Source organism: Aythya ferina (assembly GCF_964211825.1).
Source record: "Aythya ferina genome assembly, chromosome: 4".
Taxonomy (NCBI): domain Eukaryota; kingdom Metazoa; phylum Chordata; class Aves; order Anseriformes; family Anatidae; genus Aythya; species Aythya ferina.
Genome location: NC_140300.1, coordinates 34,430,543 through 34,449,578, shown reverse-complemented (window position 1 = coordinate 34,449,578; position 19,036 = coordinate 34,430,543). Strand labels below are relative to the sequence as shown.

At 37.4% G+C, this 19,036-nt stretch overlaps 1 protein-coding gene across 1 annotated transcript in view; it reads right to left on the bottom strand.

Annotated features, from left to right (window-relative positions):
* Window positions 1-19,036, bottom strand: part of LOC311435742 (uncharacterized protein) — a 100,469-nt gene that overhangs the window by 8,518 nt on the left and 72,915 nt on the right. Inside the window, exons 5-8 of the mRNA XM_084517126.1 lie at window positions 17,424-17,476; window positions 13,994-14,127; window positions 7,056-7,177; window positions 2,955-3,292 (exon numbers count right to left, since the gene is read on the bottom strand). Of these exons, the coding sequence (XP_084373252.1) occupies window positions 14,080-14,127; window positions 17,424-17,476 (101 nt within the window). The 3' untranslated portion in view covers window positions 2,955-3,292; window positions 7,056-7,177; window positions 13,994-14,079. The remainder of the gene's footprint in view (window positions 1-2,954; window positions 3,293-7,055; window positions 7,178-13,993; window positions 14,128-17,423; window positions 17,477-19,036) is intronic.

Below are 19,036 nucleotides of genomic sequence, written 5' to 3'. Positions count from 1 at the left end.
ATATTTACCTAAGAAATTTCACGCACAGAAAAGAATGAGTGAAGGGGAATATTCAGATACATGACAGAAACAGGGTTTATTGTTATTTTTTTCTTAGCCAGCACTTTGTTTTCTTTTACTCAAAGTGACAGTCATAAAAAGATATTGTAGCTGAAGCCCACTACGAAACAAACCACACTTCTTGCAATGCAGAGGGTAGGAACCATTATGTTGTTAGTGTGCCATTTGGAAATTGTGCAATGCATCCACTTACTCCTCTATTAAATTAAAGCATTTCCTGTAGCAATCTAGGCCGGATAAAGAAAATAGGTGCTATTATAAAAGCCTTGTTTGACTGGCCTTTTCTTTCTGCAAGCCATTAGAAAATGGTAGCTTATACATTTGAATTGCAGGACCTCTTACCTCCCATCCATTACCAACATGACATAAATGCAAAGGGCTGCCCCTGAAGCCAGAAAAATCCCTGCAGATATACAAGTTGTAAATGAGACAAGGATTTGTCTGTAATGCTTTCCCCAAGTTATATATTCCCTGCACTGCAGGTTCCTATCTCTCTGGCTAGTCACTCTGTTTTTCAGCCTCTGCTCTTCCTGTGAGACCCTCCCGGGTGTCTGCTCCTCCCTGCATTCGATAAGGAGATTATTTGGAATGGAAGTAGACAAGCACAGGTGGTCAGGCCACCTGCTATAATCTATTCAGTGTTTTTGGACAGTATAAGATGGCTTGGATTCAAATTTTTATTTCCTCTCTTTTTTTTTTTTTCTTTTTTTCTTTTTTTTTTTTTTTTAAACTAACATTAGCTTCCAATTAATTTATGCAGGTGTCTGAGAAGAATTATCACTACTCCATTGGCTCTCGAAAAGCAATTTGCTAGAGTATTGTACACATGACAACAGGTTCTTCCTCTGCATTATTTCCAAACCTCTGGCAGGCCCAACACAAGTGCAAACCAAAAGCTATTTTAAAGGTTCATTCCCCCTCTCTCTTTCCCTTGACTGCCTGACAGCTTCACATGCCTAATTACCTGCCTGCCCCTGCCAGTTCCCAAATGTTATGTGGCCATGCACAGTGTAAAGGAATATCTCGCTCCCTCGTTTGACTGTACTGCAGTCAGGCATAGTTTCAGTCTCAAAGGGCATCTGCATTAGCGATCTACTGTCACAGAAGGTTTCTTTTTAGTGCCAATTTGCCTAACACCTATACTTGCATTTTCTGGCATCTTCTCAAGTTCACCACTGGTGCAAAACTGTTTGCCTTGTGTTGGTAGGGTGAAGTTGTACACTTGGGCATTAGTTGTACACCCCGAGTGCAGACACCAGTCCTCCACTGCATCACTGTCTACACATGCATCATGCTTGGCTGGGACCAGCAACTGATGCAAATTTCATTGCCTATGGAGACACAATATATGCATAAAGTCCTGCATGCATAACAGGCTACAGTTCAGAGAAGTAAATTACAAACTTACATGTCAAACAGTGAGATTAAAAAATAGAAGGCTCAGGTTTTGGTCAGGTTCTTGTTTACTCTAAAAATAACAATAATAATAATACAAAAAAAAAATCAGTGTTGGTTTGAAAGGAGTCACATTTTCCATGAACATCATTTGCATAGCAAGACTTAGTCGGATATTCTCAATTTAGCTCAAGAGGGGAAGGAAAAATCCATTAATTGCATTAAAATCTACGAAAGATGGCTGAGCACCAAATTTAAATGGTGCTTCATAGAGTTGGAGTCTAAATTTGAGTCAGCCGGAATAACCTGAATCCCAGAAAGTGCACTGACAAGGAATATGGAACAGACAAATATGTTTAAGAGCCATTCCACGGTTTGCAGCCAGGGTAAACAAATATTTCCTCAGCTTATTCCATGTTCAGCTTTTATAATCATAGGAGCACTTTTTATATATTCAGCAGAAACATTTATGCCAGATTTTAACATATCTCAAGAAAATTTTGGTTAAACATATCTGAATAACTTTTGCTTAAAGTAAGGTTGGGTTTCCTTGTCATGCATATCAAGCCTACTACAGAAAACACTAACAAACCCTGAGGTCATTTTATGGCATGCATCTATAGGAGCACAACTAGTAGCAACGAATGCAAAACAAGCCTTTCAGGTGCACTTGTCATGAGTGCTCTTTGGGGTCTAGCAGTTAACAAAGAGCAACAGTTTTATAAAGTCACTTGAGAAGCTGAAGCTGAAGTACTTATTCCAGAGCTGATATATGATGTTAGACAACTTGCTTTTCATCTCAGTATTTGTTTCTGCCTGAACAAACTAGGAATAAGTTTATTTTGTTCTGTCGGCTTTAAAAGAAAAATGACTGGTCATATCATTATTCATTACTAAACATTCCTTCATTTGCACTTACATATGATATTCCTGTTTCTTGAGGTGGTATTTTGCAACATATTAAGTCAGATGCATGCAGTGTTTCATTTATGTTGTACATATAATCTTTTCTGGGATCCTATAATTTGCCCACAAAATTTATTTAACCCTTAGCTCTTAAGATGACAGAAAATTGGACTCAGCAAGCCAACAGTGTAGACCTAACTGAAAACACATCTTTGGAGTATACCAATGATACAAAGGTTTACCTGTGGTTGTGAAGGGAATGTATGTGGACTCTTTCACAAAGAAACACTGTGTATGCCATTCTCCTCAAGAGTGTGTCTTTTATACCTTCAGTACCTACAGGAGTGATCAGGAATGCACAGAGTTTGCATTCCTTCAGATACGCTATCTGAAAGTGTTGCCCTTTGTTTGCTTTCCTCCTGTTTTGTTCTACTAGTCTTTCATTGTAAAAGAGACCTGTTTATACATTACATTTTTCTTGGTCTTCTTGGCACCTTGCTGTCAAACGCTACTCCAGATTGATCCCTTGATTTACAATGTAGTGGAAGTACAGTCTATGTAAGTTTTAGTAACAGACAAAAAAACATACTCACCATCTGATGATTTCATTTCTAGCTTTCCACCACCTTTTGTTATTTCAGGGTATTTTTTCCTGGTGGGAACAGGCGCATTCAGCTGTTGTTTTCATGATGAAAGTCTGTGTGGAAGCATTTCCCTGTTTTTTGGTGGCTTTTTTTTTTTTTTCCAAGACATGTCTTTCAGCATGTTTCCAAAGGCTTGGAATCAGCACATTGTGTTGTGACATGTGCATACTTGACATTGCTTTGTTCTCTGACTTCCTTTTGCTTGCAATCTTTAGGAAGTTATTTCACAATTAGCAAGGAATTTTGAGTCAATGTTATTGCAGACCCAGCATATTGTCCTCTGCCATCTGCAAAGAAGAAAGGATGGAAGAGCAAGAGGGAAGAAAGTAATTTTAGTGTTTTTAACTGGTTGAAACACATAGCATTCTAGTTGTAATTCACTGCTCAGAGAGTCATAGCTGTGGCTGCAGCCATTTGAGAAAAAGAGTTTTGGTATTATTACAAACATCTGTAACTAAAGGAAAAGCTAGAGAATTACAGCAACTGGCCTTAGCTTTGACACAATGTTTCTGTGTTGTGCTCCAGTTTTGCAATTTTCTCATTACAGAATAAAAGTGAAAAGGTACCAGTTTTCCTGAGAAACGTATCTAGAATTAACCTTTTCTTCTCAGATTGGCATCTTTATGTAAATGAAGGCTTTTCATGCAGTCTTTAAACAGAGCTGAAATAAATATCAGGTATTATTTGGTCTCAGTGGCAAATATATTCATTTTTTAGCTGACTTTTTGAACAGCAAATCTTATGGTGTTATTTTTCTTGCTGAATTTTAGACCACCAGCCCAGACCAGGCATCAATTTGTTTTGAATTGCTTCCCTGTCTGGCAACCACAGCTGAAGAAAGATAGGAACGGCACTACCTTGGGAATGAGAGGATATCTTGAAAGCTGTTTTGGAAAAATTTTGAAAGGGAAAGCCCTGCTTTCCTACAGCCCAGTCTAGCACCACATGTGCCCCTTGTACGTCAGGTGGGACTTGGGGTCTACGTAGGGTCCATTCCTCCAACATAGGATGTCCTATGCCCAGTCACTTTCCTGCAGGGGCTGGATGCATTGCCTTTTGAAAGACTGTGGTCCTAACAGAGGCTGGCAGCTGCCATAGGTGTCTATTTATAATTCACATAGCAATACTGAGAACACCATTAACATGGTAAAGGTACTGAAATTCTTACCGTCATGCTACAAGAATAAGAGTAGCACTAAGAAACTGCAGAAGAAAGCAAGCAATCCTAAGTACATACCTAGGTTAATATAAAAGAGACCTTCTCAACCTGTAACTCTGTCTGCAGCTAGCTTATTTCTGATACAAATTTTGTTATGCCTGCAAAAGCCCTGAAGAATTAGTGTGATGCTCAGAGATATAGAGGTTTACAAACCTCACTGACTTCCAAAATTAGACCCTCACTACTAAGTGCCTGAATGTGGAAAGGAGTCAGAGACATACACCGTGATCAGCTTCTTACTTTAATGAGACATCTCATACATCATGGTGTAAAGCACATATACTAGACCTTGCTGAACATTAGCTCATTCTGGATGTAAACACTCAAGTTCTAACATTTTGGCATGACTGCATAGTAGATGTATGATTTATAACACCATCAACTAGGCAAATTTAGTTTATCCATTTTGGGGGAGGTAGGGAAAGAGCATTCTAGTCAGTATTTTGAGAAAGTTTCTCTTTAAGTGCCATAGAATACACATTATATATAATTCAAAACAATTTTTTTTTTTTTTTTTTTTTTTTTTTTTTTGGTCAGGAAGCCTTATCTTCCTGTTGAAATGGAGAGAGTCTTTCTTAAATTAAGTAAAACTGTAATGAACCTACTGCTTCAGACTTCAAGAACAGACTTAAGGAAACACTTTTTTTTTTTTTTTAACAGATACCTACGGGAGCTCGATGCATCAGTAATGAGTCTCTGATTTATTGTGCTAAAGACTCCATCTACTCCCCTAAAAAATATGTCTTGAGTATGTCTACACAGTGCACTGGAGCATAATACACAGACACCCAAATAAACAGCAGCTAAAATAACTACTGAACTGGATGCCATAGGAGTCTTTGGCTTTGAATAGAAACACTGAGTCCATCAGAGTAACAGCAAGTCCCAAATAATGAGTGATTATTCAAATACTGAGCAAGACAAAATGATTTAGATCCCAAACTTTACAACGCTGCCTAATTTCTTTCATAGTGAACTCTTCCAATGAAATCTGTGTTTCAGATTTCAGTAGTAGAGGGCAAGCACAACTGAAAGCCTGTACAAGAATCACTTGCAGTGCAACAAGGAATAAAATCTAAAAGTATATATTTGCCAGAAACACAGTGATAGTAATGGGTATAACTAAAGCAGAAGGAAAGGAGATTATGGTGTAAAATCTATACACAGGAAAAAATAATCAACAACAATAAAATTCTTCCTTAAAAAAGAAGTTTTTTTTTTTTAATATTGGAGATTTGGGGGTTTGCTTGTTTTGGTAGTAATTCCCCATGATTCATTTTCCTAACTCCATAATCGAAGGATTACAATGTATGGAGCATAAAATGAACCAGAGCAAAGAGTAAACTGTCTCTCCCTTGCAAACTTGCTTTCAGTCATTCAGAAAAGTTTTCTGTCACTGGAATTTTCCTCCAATGCAAAAGACATTGTGTCTCCCCACTCATGATAGTTGCCCTAATTGGAAGTTAGTATAATGTCCTTTCCTGCATAGAGAACACTGGACAACTCCTTACACATTAAATAATTCCTTTGGTAATACATTTTCCACATGCAGACATCCAAATTGATATGCTTGTATAGTAGGTAACTGCACATAGCCACAGATAGATTCAGAATATTCCTCTAAAAACTGCTCAGTTTATTTATTTCTTTTTTAACAGAACGTATCAGAATAATTTATCATTTTTCAGCACTGGTGTCATTTATTAGTGTTATCTTAGTTGTACTACTTTCCTTGTCACATCATAAGTTAACCTTTCCTAATCACTACCCTGGACATTTACCAGGCTTTCCCTGGGGATATGTTTAACTAGAAACACGATTTTCCTGTTATTATGTACTCCAGGGCTCTGAAAGCTCATGTTGATTCTAGTCAGAGACTGTAAATAAGTCCTTGTGAGTCTGATGCTGGGGAACTTAATGTATTAAGTAGATATGTGCCTAGTTTAAATGAACTCCATAGTCTGCGGAGTGGTAAGAGTCCAATCCTTGAAGAACCCTGCCATTTACTAAACAGTGGAAGTTTTGGAAGCTTAATAGAAATAATTTAATGTCTTCCTCCTTTCTCCAAACACCCAGCAGTCATCATTCCCTAAGCACACTTCATTGGCTGGGCAAAGCACTCTGGTGCTGTGAAGGACCATAAACAACTGCTGCCTAATCCCCTTCAAATCTACACTGGACTTAAACTAGGCACTGAAGCATCTGCACAACCTAAACGTTTTCCCTATCAGCAGTTTCCTATTGTCCCTTCTCTGCCGCTTGCCATGCGCGTGGGTTAAAGGAGTGTGGGACATGTGGGTTAAAGGAGCATGGGACATTCTCCTAAAGCTGCAACCAGATGCTTAATCCTGGCACCAACAAGCAACAAAATGGTAGTCAGAGATCCTGGAAAAGGAAAAGCTCCTTTGGAAACCACTACAAGGAACCACTTAACTTTACAGAGAAGTAATTCATGTGATAGACCATTACAATTCAGTACAAAACTAGAACAATACCTTGAAGACCAAATGGCCTGGTTAAAAAAAAACAAACAAAACAAAACAAAAAAACAAACAGCCAAACAGTAATTGCCAGTTTTCATTAGCAGAGACACTGATAAAACAAAGAGTTGACCATACCACATCTACACTCTAAGGGATATTTTTCTGCCTTAACAGGGCAAAGTTATTGCCAATACATCTAAAAATAAAGTTTTCTGAGCATAGGAGGGGATCCAACAAGAGACGTCCAGCTGTGCTGAATTAAAGCACTCCACTTAAAACATCCCATCAATCACAGAGCAGCAGAGTGCTGACGTTATTTGTATGAAATGTAAGAGTGCTATTACTCACCTGCAATTAAAAAGAATAGTTTGATTTGGTTTCTTGCCGAGAGTTATGTGAATATTTTCCCTTTTGCCAGGTTATGAATTTTGCCAGCTTCCATAATCTGAAGGTAGCATTCCAGGTTCTGACTAAATCATGAACAATGACATGATACAAGTCAGAAAATTTTGGAGGGAAAATCATTATTTTTCTGAAACCTAAATTATAAATCCATTTTATATATATTTTATATATCTATATTCTCTGCAGTAGGCTGGTCTGCAATGTCAAGAAAACACAATTTTAATTGGCACACTTGTTGGCACAGTTGACAAGAGTCCAAGATCTGTATGGAGACTGAATTATTCCATCCTCCCTAGATTTGGACCCTCAAGGCATGGATTAAGATGAGACACTAATGGGGCAGCATGCAAAAGCTTGTATTACTGAGACAGATCTCCTCCATGGATAAAAAGAAATAGGAACCTTCAAACTTATAATTCTAAATGAGAACAAAGCTACAGATAAGGGAAAGGGGTCAGACAAGGATCTAAGCAAAGATTGGTAATGTAATGAAAGCATCAGAGCCATCTAGAGGGGATTTTGGCTAGATTACATCTTCCAACATTAGGAACAAGAAGTCCACAAGGCTCTGAGTGCAGGCTTATACCATGTCTGGCAACGTGAAACATTTCACGTGCGTTAAATGTGAATGCAATTTAAAAGACAGAAGACAAGCAGAGGCAAGTAAAGAGAATTATTCTGTAGATGGAAACTCTCTGGCTAAATGCATTCGATTCTTTTTTTTTTTTTTTTTAGCTTCAAAATTATAGTTTTCTACATATTATAGCAACTCTTCTTTTTAGCTGACATTGAGCATGTCTCCTAACAAATTACTAGAATTTCACAACATTCATCAGGGTAAGCCCAAATAAAAACTTCAGGGCATCAAAAAATCTTTTTTTCACTCCCAGAAACATTTGCCTGATTATTTCCCTCACAGAAGAAAAAAAAAAAAAAAAACAAAAAACAAAAAACATAACATGAGAGGAGCACCTGTGCAGCCATCTTAGAGCAATGTGTTGATTCAGCCCACAGGGGCATCAAAGTCAGTGAGCCAGGACTGGAGCACTTAGCCCTCGGTATAAGTTTCAGCTGCATCTTGGTGCTGTATTAGACAGTCATCCAGGTGTCCATATGCACACCTTTGATTTCTGAAGGAAGGAAGTCAACTTTGTGAGCCCAAAGGAAGCTGCAACATACTTCAATGAGGCCCCTGTCTGAAGTCTTTGGAAGATCCCACAAAGCACTGACCTAACACAAGCACATATAGCCAAGAAACACGATCCATGTGTTGCAAAAACAGGCCTTTTTACTACCCACTGGAGAAAAAAAATAATACATTATACTGTGTTCATTTGTGAAAATATATCTCAGAAAATAAGGTATGCTGCCCCTTGAGCTTTCTAGCCCCATTTTCTCAACACATGACTGAATTCTCATGCAGAGCAATTGCCTGGAGGCCTCATTTCTATAGAGCTTACACCATGTTATAATGCAGGGAAAGGTTATCAAAAATGCTAGCAGGAAGTGCACATAAACAGTTTCCTTTTGTTGTATCACTCTCTTCCCCAAGGTATTCTGGATCTTTCAGTCTCAATTACAAGAAGCCATTTAAATTCTTTATTCATAGAGTTGACACTAAAAAGCAATGACTACTCAGTATCTTACAAAACACGTTTTTGTTTTGTTTTGTTTTGTTTTCATGCAAATCTTTATATATCAGTTCCTTTTCTTTTGTTTTTTACCAATTTCCCGAACTTCTTGAGGATGCTTGAGGAGTTAGATAACACAAAATAACCTGTCTTCTCATAGAAGAAAGAGACGGAATAATTTGAAACTAGCTTATCTTAGGGTCATATCCTGTCATTGATTTTTTCAGTGCTCCCTATTGATTTCAGCGGTGAGTACCACATGCAGATCAATACCAGGATATGGTCTTTATTTATTAGTATACTTCTGGTCATTTCACTCTACACTAATGCCTCAAAACATATGGAGCTAATTATGGCATTCAACATTAGTTTGGCCTTTTTTGTCTTTAGAGGAGAGTTAAGTATTAATTTGGTCAACAGAATAATTTGAAAGGATTGTTTGGTGACTTCTTGGTCATTGGTCCTTTAAAGATCCTGTGACATATATTTCAGGACAGGACTGAACTACAGTAGCAGAGTCACATGGATAAGCACGCCCTTTGACTAGCCAGTAGTTGCACACTAGCACTGGTACAAGGTTCCCTGTAGCAGTTTCAGACAGTATTTTGGCAATGAGAAACTCCCTGCATTGAGCCAGGGGTCTGATTCTTCTGATCTAGTCTAATATTTTAATGTCTGCACGTACTAAAGGGATATATGTTGGGCAATTAGATGAAAGTTCACATACTATAAATTTCTGAATGCCATCAATACCTTTTACTTCAGGGGTCTGGAAGAACCCTTAGAGAACTGCAATTTTCAAATGGTTCCAGAGGTTTAACCTTTTTTACCTTCTAGGGCTTGGAGCCCCAGGTGATCCGAGAAAAAAAAAAAAAAAAAGTCAGTATGTATTTACAAACTAGCCACCATGACGTGGGATGAATTACAACAAAATTTTGCCAATTGCTATGGTTCGTAGTTAAACTTTGGCCCCCAAGTTGCAATCAGGCCCTCTGCCACCCAGAGCCCTACTGGCTGTCTGAGAGCTCTACAGTGGAGTGCAGCGTATCTGTTTAAAGGGGACAGTGGCAGTTTGAAATTTCCAGTTTTGATAAACAATTTAAAGTGCACAAGAAGCAAGACATGAATTGTCTTTAAAGAGATGGTGCCTTTTCACTTCTCTTTTTCCACAGCATTTTCATCACAGATAGGAAAATATTAGCCATTGGACAAGGCGAAAGTTCTTCCTCTTCCAAAATCCAAACTTATACACTGAGTTGTAACATTTGCAAACCTAAAATTCAATTCAGCATTAAAAAGTGAAGTAAATAGAACCCTTCCTATAGTCTACTATTACATTACCCTCCTATACTCTGAATAAAGTACCAAAATATTCATTCCCTGCATTCAGAAGGCCTTTTTAAAATAAATAAATAAATAAAGGCAGAAAAACAAATAACCTTGTCATTACTTCTACATTAGAGCAGAAAACAAACAGTTGAAAACCGTTTTTATCTATTATATGGTCAGTTCATCCTTCTATTCAGATGCAATAAATGGACAGCTGCTTATCATATCATAACTACTGCATAAATCTAGGTATGTTTGATTAAACTGAAGAGACCAAAAGAACAAATGAGCAAAGAAAAGAAACCAGAGGGAAAACAGAGCTTCACCATTTGCTCAACTGCCTTGGAGCTATAGGAAACATCAGTGTTCTATTGACTTTGCTTCTCTTGTGCTCATTTACATCACTGCAGGGCCTGGCCTGTGTTTTAAGAAAATACTGTTCTTTTTCAATTGTTAAGTAGTGACAAAGTCCAGGTGACCCTACCACAAAGTCTGAGTGGTTTATGTCGAGCCTAGAGACAGTGACTCATGAAGTCACAGATGATCAGTTGATAAATGTCACCGGTATCAGAAACTTGGCCATTAACATGAGTGATGTGAGAACTAAGAGGTTAAGTAAAAGCTACCTTCATAATGAGTTTGTGATACAGAAAAGCAACATTATGAGCCAGACTTGGATTTTTGTTTTTGTTTCTCATTTCCCCTTAAGGTGGATTTCGTTTTGTAACTTTGCTTGTGGTTAAATTCTTTGCAAGGTTTTTTAATGCAACATACGTTTCTCACCAGCTGGTTGTCTGGGAAAAGTCTACAAGAAATGTTACAAAAAGGTTCAGATGAACCATGGTGTAGAGTACTTTTCAATACTGCTGCAACAATTCAGTCTGTCTGCAATAAACTGCTAGGTTTTGGAATTACCATAGCCTCAAAGTGATTCAGCAACTGTTTTTGGAAATGTTTGTAGTACATGTACTAGTACTAGTTCTAGTACAAATGTTTGGTATGCACTGCATTAGTACATAGTGAGTTCCCTTACCTGCAGTGAAACATAGGGCTAAGGACTTTGCTGAAGCGGGGCCCTGACAAAATCTTCCAAAATGACTTAAATATCCAAATTTTACCTGCTTAAATTTATAAGCATGAGACACTTCAGAGAACCACTTTGCATAGCCTTCTTAGTTGCAATTCAACATGTCATTCAAGTCATCATGTCAAACTGGCATCCCACTTTAAGCACACTTTCCTAATCTTCACTGGTTTAAAGCAAAAATAATAATAATAATTTACAATATAGAAAAACTCAGGGAGGAGCCTTTGGCTTTTAACACTCAAAACCTCACAAATTCTGTATTAAGATAGTTTACAACATTGAAATAGAAGCTAATGTTGCACAGTGGTGATAACTATGTAAGAAGCATACACACTTCACTTTCAGTACACTTAGGAGACCATACATTTTCAGTCCTCTCTCTTTTCTCCATCCTCTTATCAACTACACTTTGTTTAAATAAATAAATAATAAGAAGAAGAAAACAAAACAAAACAAAACATTATTTTAGTCATTAACTTTACAGCTAGACTTAGCAGAATGCAATGCAGTCATTGAAGGATTTAAAAAAGGAGAGAGAAAGGGAACAACAATCTTCATGGCCTAGGGAGACTTCAGGCATCACAGAGAAAATCCCTTTCATGGTCGAGTATTTAATATTCAGCACACTAGCAAAGATTTCCCATTCTATTTCAAGAGCATAGTATAAAGTACAATTACTCTGATATCTATCAACAGATACTATGGACCATTAGCAGAAACACATTTTGCAGAAATAGATCCATTTCTGTAATATCTCACTTTGAAATTAAATTAGTATTTACCAACAAATACAGGGAAAGAAAAAAAGATGTTTCTCATCAGTTTTGCTGTACAAAATTATTTTAATTTCTTTATCATACAGTAAGAAATAGAAAATTAATCAAAACTAGAATGTAATATCTTACACATTATTTTCTCAACCACTTCAATAAGAATTTATTTTGGTGGAATTTCTGGTCTCTTGGGAAATGTGGAAGCTTTGTCTCTCTCTGGTATGGAAATAGGCAAGGAAAGCTTTAAAATATTGCCTAGAAATTATTTTACTTTATGACACCCATCCTAATTCTGATCATTCTCAATTCCTGAAAGCAGATTCATTTACTCATCCCTTCCCTTCAGCAGCCACACTAGACTCAACAAGTGCACCTGATACTCCCCCACATTTGTATTTTTTTTTATCCTTGTGGTCTCTATAACCTGTTTTCCTTCCCCAGTAGACACCCATGTAAGAGTTCTTACAAAGTCTGATGTCCCCAGTTTAGAGGTTAGCACAAACATAGGACAAAAAGCAATGAATACAAGTTGTAACATCCAAAGTTCAGATCAGGTATAAGGAAAGTTTTTAACCACAAGATTGATCACTGGAATGGGTTGCCCAGGGAGGCTGAGGAATCTCCATCCCTGAAGATGCTCAAAGTTTAACTCAACCAGTCCTGAGCAACCTGGTCAAGTTGGACCCGTATTGAGCAGGGGGATTGCACTAATTCTCTGGAGTTCCTTTCCAGCCTAAGGTATTCTTTGTATACATTCCATGTCTAGTGAATTCTTTTACTTTTTTAATCACTAGAACAACTTAATCACAATCACCAAATATTTCAATAATAATACTGAAGGTAAGTAGGCAGCAATGTTGTATATGCTTTCACTTTCATAAAAGGCAACAAGACCCCCAAAAAAAATCTGACAGGAGAAAGCAGATATCTTTCAAGAAGCTGGGCTACAGATCATCTAGCAGGCTTCTTCTTTACCTTTTTCTGCAGACTGGGGAATGGTGGCTGCTGAGTGATGACCCGATGAGACTAATGACATATATGCTGACAGATGCTCTAAATAAAGTGTCAAAGGATGATTTCCAGAAATACTGTGTAAAACTACTGGGGATAATTGTTATCTGATAAGTTACTGCACATTACCAATTAGCTGCATATGAGACACTGCATCTATTAAATTTTCTTATTTGTAAACCTCCAGAAGACTCTGTAACTGATAGTAGGAATGTATCATTGATCAAAATGCCATTATCTCTTCCTAGAATAAATACAATGAATTAACAAGATAACAGAAAAAATAATAATAATAGTATATTAGACAATATGAATCTCATAGCAAAACCAAAGGAATGAAATACTATGCTTGGACTTCAAAGCCAAATAGATGCCAAACTTTTATCCCAAAATGATAAACTGAAGATGCAAATACATTTTACATGAAAAAATTAGAGATTGCTAAGGATCAAAATTAGACTCATATCATGCCATTAAAGGGTAAACATGCTGCTTTTTTGCGTAATGATACTCATAGCAGCCAAAGTTTTTGAAAAGGTATCTAATACAAACCTCCTGAACTTGTTCTTAGACTTCAAGGTAAAATTCTTAACTCTTAAAAATGAAAACTATAATGTTCAAATTTTAACTACAGAGGGCAATATAGTAAAATACAATGTTTGGTTTTTGTTGTGGTGGTGGTGGTTTCTGTTTGTTTGATTGTTTAAAAATCCTGAAGTTGTTTATATTCACTGATTTTACTTTTATTCATTTTTGATCACTTTTTGCCTGAATTCTTTCCAGGGCCAGCAGTGATTTCTACCACTTGAATAAGGTAAATCAGGAATCTAAAGGCAGAAGAGGAGTAAGGGCAGCAGAATGAGGTCTTTACCACAACCTTCTCCCAGTTATCCATGCTCATCTTTCCATGTCACATTCAGGGAGAGCAACTGCAACTGTCACAAGAGACTACTGACAAGAAAATGTTTACAAGAGATTTCTCCCACCATGAAGCTTCTGTCTGCAACAGGGAACTTTTAAGGCATTACAGAGACAATTTCCACATCTTACCTAGAATTTTTAGTGGATCAGAGAGGCTAAGTGGTTGTTTTACGAACTCTCCATCATCATCAACCCCAAAACAAAGTCTTGGATTTCTATCTTGGACTCCTTGAAATCGCAGCGCCGGGTAAATCAGGTACCTGCTGGACTCAGAAATGATTTGACGTTCATCATTTGAAATGAAGAACTGATATTTGGCTAGAAGTAATGGGAGGCATATTCTAGGGCTAGAAAGGTGACTTCTAATCTCAGAAAAGAGACAATATACAAATCTTGTATCCTTTGCAAGCAAGATACAAGATTGCAAGATTATTACATTTGGAATTAGTAGCATGCAATCCATTTTACATACCCCTTCTGAAATTTCTCAGCATGTATCACAATGCTAAGTAAAAAAAATAAGAATGGTTTACCACACTTATAGGGAATCAGAACTGTCTAGCTAATATCAAGGGAAAAAAAATAAAAGTAGAGAAGCAAAGAAGAGTTTTCCTTGTGAAGAGGAAAAGCAAATGAGTGCATTTGAAAGAAGATATAGGATCTGTCAGATGGGCAAGCTAGAGCTGGCTTTCAAGTGAAACAGGACATAACTTCATGCTAATACATCTGTATGAAAGCTACCTTCTTTACAAGGAAACCAACAAACATAAAAGCTCATATTGTCATTTGTGCTGATTAGTTGGCTTCTAATAAATGGCCTGAGCTGTCTGCAACACTAGAGCACTCACCAGTTTGAAACTTTTCCAGAGGCTGTTCTGTTTATTTCTGTTGCACTCAAATCCACTTAACATGGCACAGTAATAAACACTGCTTTCACTTAAGTTGTCCTGATAGCCAATAGACTTATTGCCAGGTGCTCTCAAAATATAGTAAATAGTTGTCTGTTTCATCCACTAAGAAGCAGACCTCACTCTCTGTGCAAGTCTGCCACGTCTTCCTAACTTACCTGCTGTTTTGCTGCTCTCATTTTGTTCAGTTGTTAGCTATTAACCACAGACAGTTGTTCCATACATTTTTAAGCACTTTGTATAATGCTTAATTGTGCAGCTACAAAAGACATGAAACATCTGAAAGTTCTAGATTAGTAATTGTCTTCAGAAGGATTAGGATGGCTTGAAGTCATAAAGGTCTGTTCTGAACAGAACTCCCATGCTGGAGTTTAAAGTTATGGGTTTAAAGTTAAGCATGTTATGGTAGACTGATCTACCAGACAAATGTTATAACTATGATATGACCAGTGGTTTCTGGCCTAGCTAACGTGGGATAGATGAGACCATTTATGATTGTGTTGTTGTTCTGTCTTGGAATGAGATAAATATAGCGAAAAACATTCAGCCAGATCCACAACACCTGACCTTGTTTTAGGACCAGTCAGCCTATGTTTCAGGAGTTGTAATGGCAACCTATGTTCTTTGTTCTTGTTTTCCTTTTTTTTTATTTTTTATTTTTTATTTTTTTAAAGTAGACATGAGAGGACTTCTGTTAACAGAGGCTCCTGACAACAGAGTGCATATGTCTCATTTTTCTCAGCACAAGAATTGTTATAGGAAGGCAAAGACAAATTCAACTGCTCACAATATCATTTCATCTACAAACTCTATCCAAAGACCCAGCTGAATAAAATCAATAAAGAATTGATCTAAAGCTTACATGAGATTCAAACACTGTTGTAAAACTGTTTTTAAAAGCACTGATTTGTAAGTGTTCTCAGATTATTAATTTTTCCAATAAAACTCATGAATTTAAAGTTGAGCTTTAAATGAGTCCAAATGAGAGTCTGCATGCAGCAAAACCTTTACCCCCATTCAGTTTTATATAAAATGTATAAATATTACAAAACATCCTCCTTTTCTGTAAACAAATAATGATCTGGTCAGAAAAAATTCTGGTAGTAATTTTCAATGGACTGTTTCCACAAGTAATGGTGATACACTGCTGGTGAACACAAGGAGGACAGGACATCAGAGTACCTGCTTCCTCCAAGACAGCCCCCCATCTTAGTCCAACATCATCAGCTGCCTTGTTGGAGAATTGATACTAATGGATCTGGGGATGCCACTTACCCAACACCCACAACCAGCCACAGAGTGAATGGTTTCTTGGGGGCATACCCTGCCTTAGCCATCCTGCCCTGTGGCCACCAAAGTTATCTGCTGCTTAGGGCATCAGTGCCCCACCCTGGAAGGACGGCTCCTAACCCAGGCTTTCTCTGTACCTGTGACAGCTCTTGTGTTGTTTGCCTCAGGGAGCTGGACAGCTCTGTGGCTGTCCATCACTAATTTTTATCATCTGGATGAAGCTAATCAATGAAGACAAAGAATGGAGTAGCTGTTTTAACATTTTTTTTAAGTGGGACTACTGTAGTTGTGAGTTACTGATCAACCCCTGTAATTATATATATAAAAACATATAATTTCCTCTCTCAACCAATAACATATTTTCCCTTGCAGCCATTTAGCACATAGTGAACTCATGCTTTTAAAAAAGACACAGAGATGACTGTCTTTCAAAAACAATAGCCAGTATAGGAAATGAATGGCTACCCCCTTTTGGTAGATACAAACCTCATTTCAAGAGGAAAAAAAAAAAAAAAAGAAAAAAAAAAAGAAAAAAAGAAAAAACAAAACAAAACAAAACAAAACAAAAAGTTTCATTTTAGTACCATAATAAACTAAAGTTATATTGCAGTGGTGTCTGCAGTGCCTAGTAAAAGCAAGCACCCCCACCTATTTGGGTAGATCCCTGTCTCCACATAAATGTTTACTAAAAAAAACTAAGCCACCTTAAAGGAAGGATTTTACTGTCCTCCTGCTAAATGGGCTTTATAAGCCATTTGCTAAGCTCAGTCCTGTGTCTTGTCAAGAGCACTGACACTTGTCAGCATTTGTTCTCACCTTCCATTCAGTTGTATATTTTTATATATTGACAGTTTCTATCATCAAATTTAATGACCTCTTTTAGACAAAGAAATAATTGACTAATGAGATCTTCTTTTATTTGCCTTAACAAACCAATTTCTCAGCAAGCCCTCAGACCATTAAAAAGCATGTTCAGTTTATATATAACAGGAATGTGATGTAGAAACTATCTACACCTACGTCACCAGGACAGGTGCATAAGGATAAGACACAGAGGTTACTGGCTTTAATATATAATCATTATTTTTATCTTAATCCCATTTATTTCACTGCCTTCAACAAAACTATGTCTTCTGTTTCATACTATTTTTGTAGTAAAATGTAATACTTTATTGTAAACAAATTTCTCAATGAGCCTGAATCACATGCATAGTCATTTCCTTTGAAACATATTTTCTATTTCCATTCCACAAAAAAAAAAAAAATCTAGTGGTTGGTGAGACTTTTATCCAACTTCCTGTCAAGCATTTCTAATATTCCTTGTCTTCTACATTAGCAAAAATTTTCTTCTTGAAACTTACACAAGGCAATGCAGATCCTGGGAACATCCATGCATTTGCATTGGGACAGTCACCTGTAGTTGATGCATACCTCAATAGTCAATGATACCACACAAAATAAATGTACAGAACATAGATAATAGTTACTATGATTATTGGTTATGAGATGAAAGGTGTAATTTCCATCACTAACAGGGAATCCAGTTTCTGAAAGAATGGCAACTCTTTAATACAAGCTACAGTTAAGCAAAACATACTTCACAGACTTGACTCAAGACTTTGGAATCATTAAAATCAGAACAATGTATGCTACTTTAGAAATGCATTCCCATAGTAGCACAAACGATAAGCACTGAAGTGTCACAGATCATGTAGAAGATATCTGAGAAAGATGTTCACTCATTTTGATATATGGGTTACTTCATCAAACGCGGATTTTCAGTAATAGCTTTTGAAGCTGCTAAGGAGAATTTCCCAAGGGAAGTGCATATAACTATACTCATTCTCAACAAAATCTTTCTTCTGTAGGGCGGGGAGCAGATACAATACTTGCAAAGACGGTTTTGTAAGAAAAGCATTTCTGTTGCCTGTACCTGTTCCCAGCCAGTGGAACACAGCTTGGAACAGGTCTCTACTAGACAGCAAGGGTGGAACGAGGTTTTGCAAAACAAAGAGTTGGTTCCAGAAAGGAAGAATGTGCTGTGAATAACTGATCTACCACAAAAGAAAAGGAAATGGAAGGAGAAGTAATTTCTTCAGGCTTTGTTGTAATGCTAATTTGTGAGATTAACTCTCCAAAAGAGGAAACACAGCTGCTGGATGGTACAGCTTGTATAGAGTGGAGAATTTAACATACGTTTAAAACTCAGCAACTTCGGTGTGCATTGTTCTTTGCTATATCACTCATGGTGGCCTAAATAAAATAAAATAAAATAAAAAATAAATAAAAAATACTGAACAACCATACTAAGCTGGAAGTCAATTTAATGCCTTTCTCCAGCTCTGTTGTAAGGCCACTGTAGACTACAATTTTGGCTTATCACACAATACTATCTGACATGGACAAGAATCTGGTTTGCACCAGGCTGTTGTCACACACACACCATATTGGCAGTAATTCAGATCCCAATTGTCCTAGCTGCATTTGTAATTTGTCCACAGAAACAAAAGTATGAGCCCCAAGGCCAGCCATAAACAGCAGGACTCAAGGAAGCAGGTAGAAAAGGGCTCCTGTACAACGGACAACCTCTACCCAATCAGACAATAACCCTTCCAGTCCCAGGGCTGTAACTGGCACTGAGGAGATGGCCCCAGGATGTAATGATGAATTGCTTACACAGCATGATGTTGCCCTGTGAAGCATACAAGCAGGATAGGCCACAACCCTTCCCTGGGAATTTTCTTGGTGGAGCAGCTACATGCTGCCCCCATGTTGCACAACCTTTGCACTATCCCTCAGCGCATGAGTTTGTCAGTCTGGCACAGAGCACTATGTATACATCACCTCACAGCTTATCACACCTGCTGGCAGAGGCTCTGGAGCTATACCACTCCCTTGAATCTTGCAGTTATGCACAAAAGGGGATATATGTTGCTAACCTGACCTCTTACTTGCTTGTTGGAAATGCAGATGA